This window comes from Ursus americanus, chromosome 10 (assembly GCF_024610735.1).
Source record: "Ursus americanus isolate L20-20 chromosome 10, mUrsAme1.1.p, whole genome shotgun sequence".
Classification (NCBI taxonomy): domain Eukaryota; kingdom Metazoa; phylum Chordata; class Mammalia; order Carnivora; family Ursidae; genus Ursus; species Ursus americanus.
The window spans coordinates 76,272,893-76,286,645 of NC_142136.1; the positions used below are offsets into that span (position 1 = coordinate 76,272,893).

General features: G+C 39.6%; 1 protein-coding gene across 1 annotated transcript; it reads right to left on the reverse strand.

The window, feature by feature from the left end:
- Positions 1–2,225: 2,225 nt before the first annotated feature.
- On the reverse strand, positions 2,226–9,409 carry SAP18 (Sin3A associated protein 18). The gene is made up of 4 exons (XM_045797116.2): positions 9,251–9,409; positions 8,953–9,062; positions 2,896–3,018; positions 2,226–2,639 (listed from the first exon to the last, which is right to left on the reverse strand). The coding sequence occupies exons 1-4, from the start codon at positions 9,377–9,379 to the stop codon at positions 2,483–2,485; spliced, it is 519 nt and encodes a 172-aa protein (XP_045653072.1). The 5' UTR covers positions 9,380–9,409; the 3' UTR covers positions 2,226–2,482.
- Positions 9,410–13,753: the final 4,344 nt, after the last annotated feature.

The following is a 13,753-nucleotide window of genomic DNA, read 5'->3' on the forward strand; positions in this document are numbered from 1 at the left end:
TTGGAAATGTATATTTCAACATGTTTGGTCCCTAGGTTCATGTGACCCACTTGCGACCCGTTAGTTAAAGTAAGCTTCAACATCAACTCTAAATGGGAAAGAGTCTCTGCAGCTCGGTTGGGAAGGTTCAATGAGGAGATACACAGTCAAGTTCTCCCGGCCAGCACAGCCCGGCACTATTGTAATTCTGATAAGCTGTTTTAGGGTGTGGCTTTCTCAGAGTCTAAGAAGTACTGAAGTCTGGAACTTGATTGAATAGAAAGAGGCAGGCTGAGTTCAGGTCTTTATTGAAGAATAACAGTTTAAGTTTTAGAATTTTAAACCTAAGCTAACAGTGTAATAGCTCTCTCCCCCTCACATGCATACCCACGCTTGCGCACACATGCACACACCACCGTTATCTCAAACATCACCTGAGCCAGTGATTACTGTGGGTGTAATGGTCCCAGTCACGTTTTGTAAAATCTGAACATAAACGTAACTGAGACTCCCTGTTGAAAATCTGGTAAATAACTCAAAATACCAAGTTCACGTACACGGTGAGGAAACTCAAAAGACAGGGAAATTATAGGCAACTCAGGAGCTAGAATACATATTCCAAAGGGAAAATGTCAACTCCAGAAATTCTTAGGAGCAAGTGAGGCAGTCAGGATACTAAGCACTGAGCACGGCACTGTCATGGTGATCATTTATTTCTATTTTATATTTGAGGAAACAGCTCAGTTACTTACCCATAAGCCATACTTACCAAAGCCAGAGGTAAATAAGGACTAAGTACAAGTCGTCTGATTCTTAGCATTATAGTCAGTAATAAATCCATCAGGTAGTCTTTAACTGTACTTTTGGTAGAAGACTAAAATCTTTAAAGGAAAAATGCCATGTTGGAACCAAGCAACCTGGAACCAACCAGTAGCTTTAAAACTACTGGGAGAATAACCTGGAACTACAGGAGAGCCCTCATCGTAGTTCACGCCATATGAAAAACTGGCTTACGAAGGTCCTGTATTTAGTTCCTGCCGCCTTCTCCGCATAGTAAATCAGTTTCTTCCCCACAAATAGGAAGGTAACCATGGCTCCTCTTCTCCAAAAAAAAAAAAAAAAAAAAAAAAGGTTTAAATTACTTTTATGACTGGCAGAACTCAAGTCTATCTAGTCCGAAATAAAAAAAATTTAAGGGTTTGGGGTAAACTTCAGAGAAGAGGCACTAGGTCTAGGTTCTGGGCTGGTCTCTGCTGCCCGGTGATGGGCTTTGCAACAGGGACACCAATTCCACAGAACCATTTCATTTAAAAGGCTGCTTCTGTATGTACAAGATAAAAGGACTGTAATCTGACTGAATCACTGCTAGCATCTAGTTTTTCATTTTGAAATACATTTTCCATTTCCTACTGTACCAGACTATGGTAATTTAGGCTCACTACACACTGGCCACGCTCTAGAAACTTCAAATTGGGAATGTAATGGAGCCACAGAAGATATGGCTCCAGCTTTGACTGCTTTATGACTAATAGCTAGTATTTACTGTTTCTTATAGGTCAGGCCTCTGGAAATACTTAATCACCACAATCCCATGGGCTGTCCTATTTTACAAATAAAAACGAACAGATTCAAGTAACTTGCCCAAGACTGCAGAGCTCCTGGTGCAAAACTGTTTAGCCCAGCTGGTCTTAACCACGACGCTTATGACTCTCCAGATACTCAGACACGAGCCAGTCCCCGGCACTGGTAACACTGTGTGCCAACAGCCTCTGTTTCCTCAACTTCACCTCAACCCTGGCTCTGCTCCTGGGTCTTAAAATTCCTCTTTCGTCCTTCCATTTTCAGACTTTCAAGGTAAACCTTTCCACCTTTACCCTAAGTGCTAACCCTTGTTTCCTCTACACTTCAAAATGCCCTATTCTCCCCATTTTTCGAACATAAAAAGCCCTCACCGTGGCACCCATTCTAACTTTTTACATCGTGGTAACTTGCTTTAGGCAGGCCCATCTCCTCAGCACACATGGCTTCTTCAACTTGCCTCAGCTCATGCTATTCCCAAATGCCACCTCATCCTTGTTCTAACTGCAGGCAACAGTCCAGGCCACAAACTCGCCCTCTATTTAACCCCAGGGCTTTCTCACTCTGCCCCATTTTGGCTTAAATACACCATCCTCCACTATTCAGCATAAACCCCAAATACTACATTAAACCCTGTTCCCATGCCTTCATGAATTTTCACACTCCAGTTGATTGCACACATATATTTAACAATACAGTTTTACAAAGGATGCTAAGAGCACTTTTCTTCATATTTTACGGAATGACCAGAAACATACGGACCTTCTATTAATATCCATACCATAGCACAGCCAAATCAAATTCCTAAATAGACGCGTTACAATTTGTTTAGACTTTAAAGGCTTAACGGCAATGATGAGGGGAGGAAAAAGAATTTATTTTACATAACTGAATGAAAAATAAGTCAAGAAATAGTAAATAAAATTTAATATGGTCTCATGCGCCCTGAAGTAGGTGGTGCCCGATTTGGAGGTGTGATTGCTATGTCCAGATAGTCTCCTATTTGGAACTTCTGCGACTGCAGGGTCATGGAGTCATCAGTCCCCTTCCTCCCAGACATGGTGCTGCCAATCTCCTTTACTCTGCAGAAAAGGAAACCCAACTGTTAACGGATCACAAGTCAATGAAACTAAATATGCACTGAAAGTAAACATGGGACTGGATTTGCTCCATTAACTTACGGCACAGTTAAAAATTAATTACATTAAGCTAAACCAGATACTAATGAAATTTATATTCCCTCCCACCAAAGAGGTTCATTAAAAGGGGTTATCCCTATTAATTAAAACATACAAAAACCAAAGAGATTATAGGAATTAAAAATTAAAAGTTACCTACCGATAGCCAGGCCTTTTAGGATCTGTAAAAACAATTGCAAAATTGAAGTGTGTGCCCTTTTTTCTAGCTTCTGGGTAGACTTCTTTTACTAAACTAGTCAGTTCTTTCAAAGTTGCATCCATCCTGAATTTTTTTAAAAGAAAACATTACATTTGATTAATCAACAGTATAGCGATAATATAACAAGAATACTGACATATAATGGGTTAATTATGTGTATCTGAATTGTGACCTGTTAATGACTGTGGCTGTCAAGGTCTTAATACTTGAGTTATTTTATTTTATATCATTATTTTATTATTTTATTTATTTATTTATAGAGTTTATTTTAAAGTAATCCAACACACAACATGCGGCTCATACTCCCAACACTAAGGTCCAGTCGCATGCTCTACCTGAGCCAGCCAGGCACCCCATATTTGATTTTAAAGCAGCTAATAATCCTATTTGCCCCCATAAACTCCCGTTACCAGCCTGAATGATTGAAATGTTGATGAATTAAAGTCAGGCTATTATTAGTGCTAAAAGGGACTTCAGGGATGGGAATGCAAGCTGGTGCAGAGACTCTGGAAAACAGTATGGAGCTTGAAAGTTAAAAACAGAGCTACTCTATGACCCAGCAATTGCACTACTGGGTATTACCCCAAAGATACAGATGTAGTGATCTGAAGGGGCACCTGCACCCAAAGTTTACAGCAGCAATGTCCACAATAGCCAAACTATGGAAAGAGCCCAGGTGTCCACTGACAGATGAACGGATAAAGATGTCGTATACATACACAATGGAATATTATGCAGCCATCAAAAAGGCGAAATCTTGCCATCTGCAACAACGTGGATGGCCTAGAGGGTATTATGCTAAGTGAAATAAGTCAATCAGAGAAAGACAATTATCGTATGATCTCACTGCTATGCAGAATTTAAGAAACAAGGCAGAGGATCATAGGGGAAGAGAGGAAAAAATGAAACAAGATGAAACCAGAGAGGGAGACAAACTATAAGAGACTCTTAATATTAGGAAACAAAGTGAGGGTTGCTGGAGGGGAGGGGGGTTGGGGGATGGAGTAGCTGGGTGATTGGGCAGGGTATGTACTGTGGTGAGTGCTGTGTGTTGTAGAAGACTGATGAATCACAGACCTGTACCCCTGAAACAAATAATACATTATATGCCAATAATTTAAAAAAATAAAAAGAAAAAAGAAATACACCAATCCAAAAAAAAAGGGGGGGGGACTTCAGGGATTACATCTGCTCTCTTTTGTTGCTATGTAACATCTTATTGGCCTAGTGATTTACTTCTTTAAGAGTAACTAGCCCAAATTAATCAAAACAATTAAAATAATTGTACTTCCTTATTTCTAAAGCATGTACTTTTCCACATTTCATCATGTCTAAAGTTGGAATGCATCTTAGAATCAATGATAGGAAAGCGTTTTCATAAAGATGTAGTATTTTTTTCTTTCTAAGGTGGAATCTTAAGAGTTTTACAGTAGATACAGCCATAAAACCAATGAAACACGAAATTTTCTTTAGGACTAAGCATAGGTTCTTTTCACAATACATATTCTTGCCCTGCAAATATTTATGTGAACTCAGAACTTGAAACAGTCCTTTGAGTTACTATGGCACAATCTGGAAAAATCTTTCGAATTTCAGCATCTTGGAAACAGAAACAAACTAGAATAGTATAAATTCTTATACTTTTCTTTCATGACAACAGGAAGAATGAAATGGATGATGAGGAACTGAAACAACTTTGCCTACAGGGGGCTATAAAATTAAAACAAGGGACACCAGATACTCTTGAAGAGCATTCCCCCCAAAACATGCCCTAGGTCTCTCCTAGTACGACCAAAACTGCCATCACTGTGGCGTCTGGGTGCCTCAGTCAGTTGAGCATCTGACTCTTGATCTCAGGGTCTTGAGTTCAAGCCCTGCATTGGGCTCCACACTGGGTGTGAAGCCTACTTAAAAAATTTAACAAAAAATACCCTACCGTCACCCACTTCATTGCTCAGGCCATAAACCTGAAAGCACTGTTAAGTTCTTCCCATCTCCATCTGTTGTTTCTATCTCCTAAATATAGATCATATTGTTTTCTCTATTCCCCACCATTACTGATTTCTACCTCATTTAACTGCCTTTGACTCATCTCCATCTCAGTTTTTAAAAGTTTCTGTATAAAACTTTTGTCACACAAGCGACTCCTGTTCCCACCACCAGGGTAGGAGACCAAGCACCGGGAAAATAGCAAAGAGCACAATGCTTTTCCACCAGAAGCAGCAATCCCAGGATATCAACCTACTGCATTAGTTTGCAGGTGCTGGGGTTGCCAAGACAGACACAACTCAAAGGGAACAATGCTTTACTAGCACTGAGAAAAGAGCACAAGACCTGCTTCCTAAGAGTGTGGGTCCCCCACAGCCAGCAGGTGCCACCCTATAGCTGATGCCCAGATAGTCTGCATGCACCCTTCTTGTGCTGCAGGTAAAAGACCCCTGAGAACAGACACTGCAGGTCAGGTGCCATACAGTGGCACACGGGCAGAACAAAGAACACATCAAACCCAGAACAGGGAAAGATACTCCCAAACACACTGGCCCAGCACAGGCTGCAAGGGCTCTTTATCTCTTTGCAAAAAAAAAAACCAAACCAAACCAAAAACACCCTTCTAGCCCCAGGTCACTCTTATGTGGCCATGCAAGGAAGGGGTGAGAAGCTGTACATGACTGCCTTTCTCCACTTGACACATGTTCATGTTATTTAAAGAGGGGTAAAAGCCATATGCAAAAATGTAATAAATTACATCTCAAATCTCAACAACCAGAAATAACCAGTGATGTTAACATCATTGTAGGCATCTTTTTTTTACTGTATACATGATGCTACAGAAAAAAAATCTTAAGATTATCAAGCATATTATACATACTGAGGTTATAACACAAAACTGTAATTCATGCTTCATATTATATGTATTTTTAATAAAACTCACGTTTACTTGAGTTTAACAGAAGAAAAAACAAGATTGAAGGAATTATAAAATTTCAAATAAAGATTCGGTTACCCTTATCACCTCCTAATTTTGTAACTTTTTATTTACTCTGTCAGAGTCCTATTCTATTCTGCAACACTTCCCTGGCTGTTTTAACTCTGTCCCCATGAAGTCTGAGGCAACACTGATTTTTTTTAATCTGATCTCCTGATGTTAATTATTCTGTATCAGTTATTCCCTGGTACACCTTACATACTTACGATGTGTACAAGACAGGGTTCTCTCTTCCTTTCTAAAAACACTTTCCATATTGTCATCTTGTTCCTAACAAACTTACTGAATTTGGTTTACATCTATTATCAGTTCTGACAATGAATCTCCTACAAGCTTCCAACCTGAGGACCATCTCCCTAGACCAACAGTTGGGAATGCCAAGTGTTACATTCTGACCACTAGTCCAAAACTTGAGTACATGGATGAGGAACACAAGAGCTGTCTTGTGGCTGAAGTCTTTGCTGTATGACTGTGAGGCTGTTTTGTGTGTCAGTTTGGCAAAGATACAAACTCAGTTATTCAATCATACTAACGAAGGTGTTACCAGAAGGTACTTTGTGTATGTAGTCAAAGTCTATAACCCGTTAACTTTAAATTATCCCAGATAATCTGAGAAAGCCTCATACAATCCATTTGAGTAGGCCTGATTCAATTAGTTGAAAAGGCCTTACAAGCGGAGCAGAGGCTTCCCTGAAGAAGAAATTCAGGCTGCTGTGGGCAGTCTTAGCTCTTGCTTAAGAATTCCAGCCTGGCCCTTCCTTAGAGCTCGCCCCATAGACTAGGGACTTAAAGGTGTCTAGGCAGCCCTCAGAATTATGTAAGCCAATTCTCTGCAATAAATCTCTTCATATAGATCTACTGGTTCCGTTTTTTTAGCTGAACCCTGATACAGCTACCTAGGTACTTCTCTTTCAATAACCTGTTTAATGACCACCCAAGCACAGGAGACTGACCACTCCTGTGGTGTCTGGCTTGTTTCCCCAACTCCACACAGTGCCCTAAACTTTGGCAACCTCAACTTGTTTCTGCTATGGTCCTCTGGACTTCACTCCTTTTTCTGACTTATCTTAGGGCTGCCTATTTAGTCCCTCAGTCTACTTCTACAAACAGAAAATTCCCAAGATTTGTTGACTAACCTTCCTTCAATACTTCTGGAAAAGGGGGCAGGGCTCTGTGCTGTCACACCAACCACTCAGTCTTTTAGAATCTTTGTCTTTGGCCATCATTTTGAGGTATAATATAAGGTTGTCTTTCCTTATTTGGTTGTAGTTTAGGGATAGGACAATTTAGGGCAGAATTTTTCTGCAATTTTTTTTCTGGATTAGGAGTAGAGGATCTCTGGAACAATCTCACTCTGCCATCTTCACCCTAAAGTCTTACCTAATTAGTACTTATTCATCTGCTTTCTCCATTAGACTGAGCTTACTGCAGTACCTTTTTTACTTCATACCCTCAGAATCTAAGCACAGCACCTGGCAAATAGGAACTTTTACTGCTGGAAGAAGTATACATTTTAATCTCCAAACAGAGGTTTTCATCAATACACGAGTAACAGTTCTTCCCCATAAGTTAAATCGACCTTCCTGGAACTTTATCCTGGAATGATACTGAACTAAAATCATACTACATAAATTTAACAAGTACCTACAAAAGACAAATAAGGTCCCAATCTTTAAAGAATCGAGTTCTATTATGCTGGGCTGACAGTTTAAAATTACACACCTTTCTGGGACTGTAAAATGGTGCAGCTACTGTGAAAACCAGTTTGGCAGTTCCTCAAAAAGTTAAACATATAATAACGATACGATCTAGCAATCCCACTTCTAGATATACACCCAAAAGAACAGAAACCAAGGATTCAAAACAGATAACTTGTATACCCAGGTTCATAGCAGCGTTATTCACAAAGCCAAAAAACGGAAACTCAAGTACCTATCAACAGAAAAGTGGATAGACAAAATGTGGTGTATTGATACATTGAAAATTCAGCCATAAAAAAGAATGAAGTTGTGTTACGTGCTACAACATGGATGAACCTTGTAAATATTATACTAAGTGAAATAAGCCAGACACAACAAATATTGTAATGAGTCCACTACACGAGTGGACACAAATATCTAGAATAGGCAAATTCATATAGAGATAAACTAGATTAGAGTCTATCGGGGGAAGAAAGGAATGGGGAGTTATTGCTTATTGGGTACAGAACTTTTGCGGGCGGGGGGAAGTTTTGGTAATAGGTAATGGCTGCACAATGTGAATATAATTGATGCAACTGAATCACAGACTTAAGACATCACAATAGCAAATGTAACATTTTATATATCTTTACCACAAGACATTTTTTTAAAACTTATTAACCTTTCACTGCTACTAAACAGCCATTGTGATGTCAAACTAAGGAAATGTACGCAGCTCTAAAGATATAATTGCACTATGTAATGGCTCTATACAGACTTGGGGGTATACAAGATACACGTTAAGAGATAAACATTCAGGGACAGTCTTCACGAAACACACATCAAAAGCTTTTCCATTAAGCACCAGGTCAGAAATCAATTGGTTTTTTTGATTTTTTAATATTTTAGCACCCAAGGCTTAATATTACACAGAAATGCTCTTGAGGATAAATATCCCATGATTCCCCTTTACTACGTTATTCTCGTACCATTTATTTGACAATGAGCCCCTTAATGGCACCTACTGCATTTTATTTATATATATATATTATTTTTGTACCAAGCCGCCACAACAGTGATAGCAATCCTGGGTGTGTCAATTCTTCACAACCCAAAACTTTGAACGTTAAAACTAACAGTATTACAAGATGGGCGAATCCCTTTTTACCTAACAGCTAAAACCTCTAACTTTCTGAGACCTAGGCCCAAAGACCCCGAGAGAAAGCAAAACCAAGAAGGATATGTCTACACTGGGAGAGGGAATTACTTAATGTTAAGGCGTGACACCCCCACTCCCGACTGACCCGCCCCCGCGCCCCCCTGCGCTCTCACCAAGTGTAGATCTGCAGCTCGCTGGACGGTACGTTTCCGCGGGAAAACTCGTCCATTCGGTGGTGGCGACCGTTATTGGTGGTGAAAACACGCAGCAGCAGCGGGCACGTCTGAGACCGAGAGGAGGAAAAGGAAGGGCAGAAGTTAAAGAAAGCGGCTGCGAGTCCGGTGCTCGCTTCCCCTCGGGAGACGCCGCGGCCTCCGAACCGCCCGGGGAGGAAAATACCGCCGCCTTTCGCACACATGGCGCGCTCTCCGCCCCGCTGGGCCCACCTCCACCTCCTTCCGGACCCCATACTTTCTCCCGATCGATCGGTTTCTCCGGTTCCTTCTTAATTTCTTCCTGGGTAACGCGCGACTCCACCGCCATCTTCCTCCTACGGCCCGCAAGACGCTCGCTCTGACCTCCGACCCCGGCAGCAAGCATGAGAACGAAGTCTCTCGCGAGGAGAAGCTCGAGGCTTTATAGAAGACCGGGGGTGAGGGGCGGGGCATTTGCTGGCGCAGGCGCACTTTACTGTGCTGGCGCGTGAGCCCGGGCCGGCCGCGTCTGCGTGTTGCGTCCCCAGAAAAAGGCGGGCGTTGGCGTCCGCGGGGCGGAGCTTCTGAGGGATGCTGTCTTTGGTGGGCCTTTGGTGGCCTAAGAAATGATGGCCTGAAATGTTCACAGACCAAATGAGCTTGTTGTGGCATTTTTTCCCACGTACTGAATAAGTTAACCACTCTTAAGAGTGGTACAGGAGTTAAGTGAGGAAGCAAAAACATGACTTTATTAGCAAAGTGGATCCCTGAGTGAAGACAGAAGAGGCTCTGCAAAGCTGAGGGGAAGACAGAATGCCTTGCAGTAAGTGCTCACGAAATAATTACTGATCTGTACTGGGAAAAAGTGAATTGGACTCGTACCACGTCACAGTGGAGCAAAGACCTAAATGTGAACAGCAAAACTAGAACTTTGTGGATATAACATCATAAACGATCTTCATGATCAATGGATTGGAGCACCAAGAAAAAATAAATAAATAAAAAGCAAATCCCAGGATAAAAAAAAAAGGAATACGTGATATAAAAAGCACTAACCAGAAAAGATTAATAAATTTGACTAGATTAAAAAAAACCAAACAATAACAAAAACACAAAACCTGACCTTCAAAATACATCATAAAGAAACACATAAACCACAGAGTGGGAAAAAATATCTATGATGCATGTGATTGACAAAAGCTAGTGTCCAGGATATATAAAGAAAAGGAAAGATATCCCAATCGAAAATGGGTAAAATAATCAAATAAGTGCATCTAAAATGAAGAAATCCAAATGACCGATAAGCATATAAAGTGCTCAAACTCATTACTAATCAGGGAATGCATTAAAACCATAGTGATTGGCTTTAATTGATTGGTTTGTAACAAACTACTCACTAGCTTAGCAAAAATTAGAAACTGACAACATTTGTTGGTAGACTAATGAGAATTTTCTAATACTCGTGGTGAATGCGTAAACTGTTATACCCACTTTGGAAAGTAGTTTAGGATTATTTAGTAAAGTTGAAGATATGTATACTTTAGATCTAACAATCCCACTGCTTGGTAAATACCTTAGAGAAGATCTTGCTCAAGTGTATCCAGAGACATCACAAGAATGTTCTTAGCAGTATTGTTTGTAAGAACAAAAACCTCGGAACAAGCCTAATTATCCAACACAAGGACAAGAGTTCAGTGAATTGTGGTGTATCATACGGAAACAAAAGTACCAAACAGCAATGGAATACTATACAGCAACAAAAATGAACAAATTACAGCTACATGAAGCTACAACTATGTGAAACAACATGAATTTTATATGTGAATCCATTTTTATAACATTCAAAAGCAGGCAATACTAAACTATACTGTTCAGGATGCATTCCCAGGTGATAAGACTATTAAAAAAAGTAATGAAGTAATTACCATAGAAGTAAGACTGGTAATTACCTCTGAGAAAAGAAGACCATGATGAGAGTGAGGGAGCACAGAGGAGGTGTTTCTGGAGTGTTGGCAACATTCTTTTACCTCTGTGGTGGTTACACAGTTTTATTTTAAATCATTCTTTAAGCAGTATGTTTATGTTTTATACTCTTCTGTATGAATGCTATATCTTGCTATTTAAAAAAATGCCCTCCCTAAGAATGTCTATCAATTGATTAAAAAAATACAAACAGTCCAATAGAAAAGTGGGCACAAGTCATGATAGGCATTTCATAGAAGAGAAAGCACAAATTACTTATAAACATATGAAAAGATGTCCAATCACATGAATAATCATAGAAATGCACATTTAAACCACAACAAGGTAACATTTCACTCAGATTGGCCAAAATGTATAGATCTAACAAGTATGGGCAAGGGTACGGAAAAAATGGAATTCCTATAGACCATTCTTATCCACCGTGGAAATATTGGTGTTACCTAGAGAGACTGGCTGTGTGCACACCTTAGGACCCAGCTATTCCACTCATATTTGTACACCCAGAGAAACTGTTACACGTGAGCACCAGGAACATGTTGAACAATGTTCAAACATTTATTCTTAATAACTAGAAAAAATCTGAATGTCTACCAAGAATATATTCATAAAATGAAATTCCATAAAGATCTGAAACTATGAATCTATATGCTTTTTAAAAGGTAGACTAAGGGGTGCCTGGGTGGCTCAGTCGTTAAGCATCTGCCTTTGGCTCAGGGCATGATCCCAGAGTCCTGGGATCGAGGCCCACATCAGGCTCCTCTGCTGGGAGCCTACTTCTTCCTCTCCCACTCCCCCTGCCTGTGTTCCCTCTCTCGCTGGCTGTCTCTCTGTCAAATAAATAAATAAAATTAAAAAAAAAAAAGGTAGACTAAAAAAGCAAGTCACAGAACAATACATACAATAGGATTCAATTTATGGAAAGTTAAAAAATAAGAACCTTATCTCCCCCTTCCCCCAAATACCGTTTAGGGAAACAAACACTAAGTGATAAAAATATAAAGAGAAGCATGGCAATGGTGTTACCTCTGAGAATAAGCTGGGGTAATGCAATTTATGAAGGGCATCCAGGGATCTTCTAAGGGACTAGTAAGTACTCTTTACTTCAGTAAAGAGATGGTGTGGTTTTTCATTGGCTACATTGTAGCTTTATATTATAAATACTCTTGTGTATATGATTTAGATCTTTGTTAAAAAAGACTTTTTTAACTGCTTAGAGATGGGTCTTTGCATGTAGTCAATATTCAGTTTTTTAAATTTCCTCCCCAGTTCTATGATTCTTTATTTTAAATTAAATTAAATTATTTTAAATTTAAGCTTTTATTTTAATTCCAGTTAACATACAATGAAATATTAGTTTCAGGTATATAATATAGTGATTCAACACTTCCATACATTACCTGGCGCTCATCACAAGTGCACTCCTTACTCCCCACCACCTATTTCCCCTATCCTCACCCTCTACGATTCTAATATCCGAATCTTTCTCAAAACTTCCATAGCATAAAAATACAGACACACGAGGGCACTCTAATCAATCAATTAAAGGGACAACATTGAAACTGGGAAAATGAAGAACCCCACAATGTGATATTGCTATTATTGGGGAGGTTTCGTTTCGTACACATAAGCTCTCCTTTGGACCTTTCCAAATGACAAACCTTCATGAAAACGAAATGTCCCAACACCTTGAGGCAGTGGAACTGCACATGTATTTAAGGAAGATCTTCAGCATCCCTCAGTCCATCTGTCTGGGCTTCTAGGTCCAGCCGTGAACACAAATCATAATATTTAAGTATATGCATCCTTTCTTTTTCTCTTTAGAATTTACACACATGAGTATTACACTTCTAGGTATAGGCCCCAAAGAATTGAAAGCAAGAACTCCAACAGGTATTTGAACACTCATGTTCGTAACAGCATTAGTCACAATAGTCAAAAAGCGAAAACCCCCAATGTCTCTCAACCAGTGAATTGATACACATATAATGAAATATTATTCAGCCTTAAAAAAGAATGAAGTACTGATACATGCCAACAAGGATAGACCTTGAAAACATTATGCCAAGTGAAATAAGCCAGATACAACAGAGCAAACATTGTATGATTCCACTTATATGAAGCACTTATAATAGCAAATTCAAAGAGACAGAAAGTAAGTGGGATAGAGGTTACCTGGGCCTGGGGGGAAGAGAGGAATGGGGAATTTTTGTTTAATGATATGGAGTTTCTATTTGCGACAATGAAAAAATTCTGGAACTGAATAATGATGATTGCACAACATTGTGAATATACTTAATGCCACTGAATTGTTCACTTAAAAGTGGTTAAAGTGATAAATTTCATGTTGTATATATTTTACCACAATAAACATTTTTTATTTTTTTTATTTTTTAAAAGATATTTTAAATTTATTTATTTATTTGAGGGAGAGAGAGAACAAAAGAGAGCACACGTGGGGGCAGGGAGAGGGAGAAGCAGGCTCCCCGCTGAGCAGGCAGCCTGATGCGGTGCTCCATCCCAGGACCCTGGGATCATGACCTGAGCCGAAGGCAGATGCTTTACTGACTGAGCCACCCAGGTGTCCCCACAATAACCATTTTTTAAATGAATGAACATTTACGGTATGTGAACTGTGAAAATAAGTCATCAAACTTTCTCCACCTGTGCTTTTCTCTCTCTTTAACATGTTCTGGCATTTTGCATCAGGGGAAAGTAGATTGCCCTAATTAAACAATCAGAAATATGTAATGTGAAGTTTTACAGAATATGCTTCAGTTAGCCACTACAAGTCCATGGT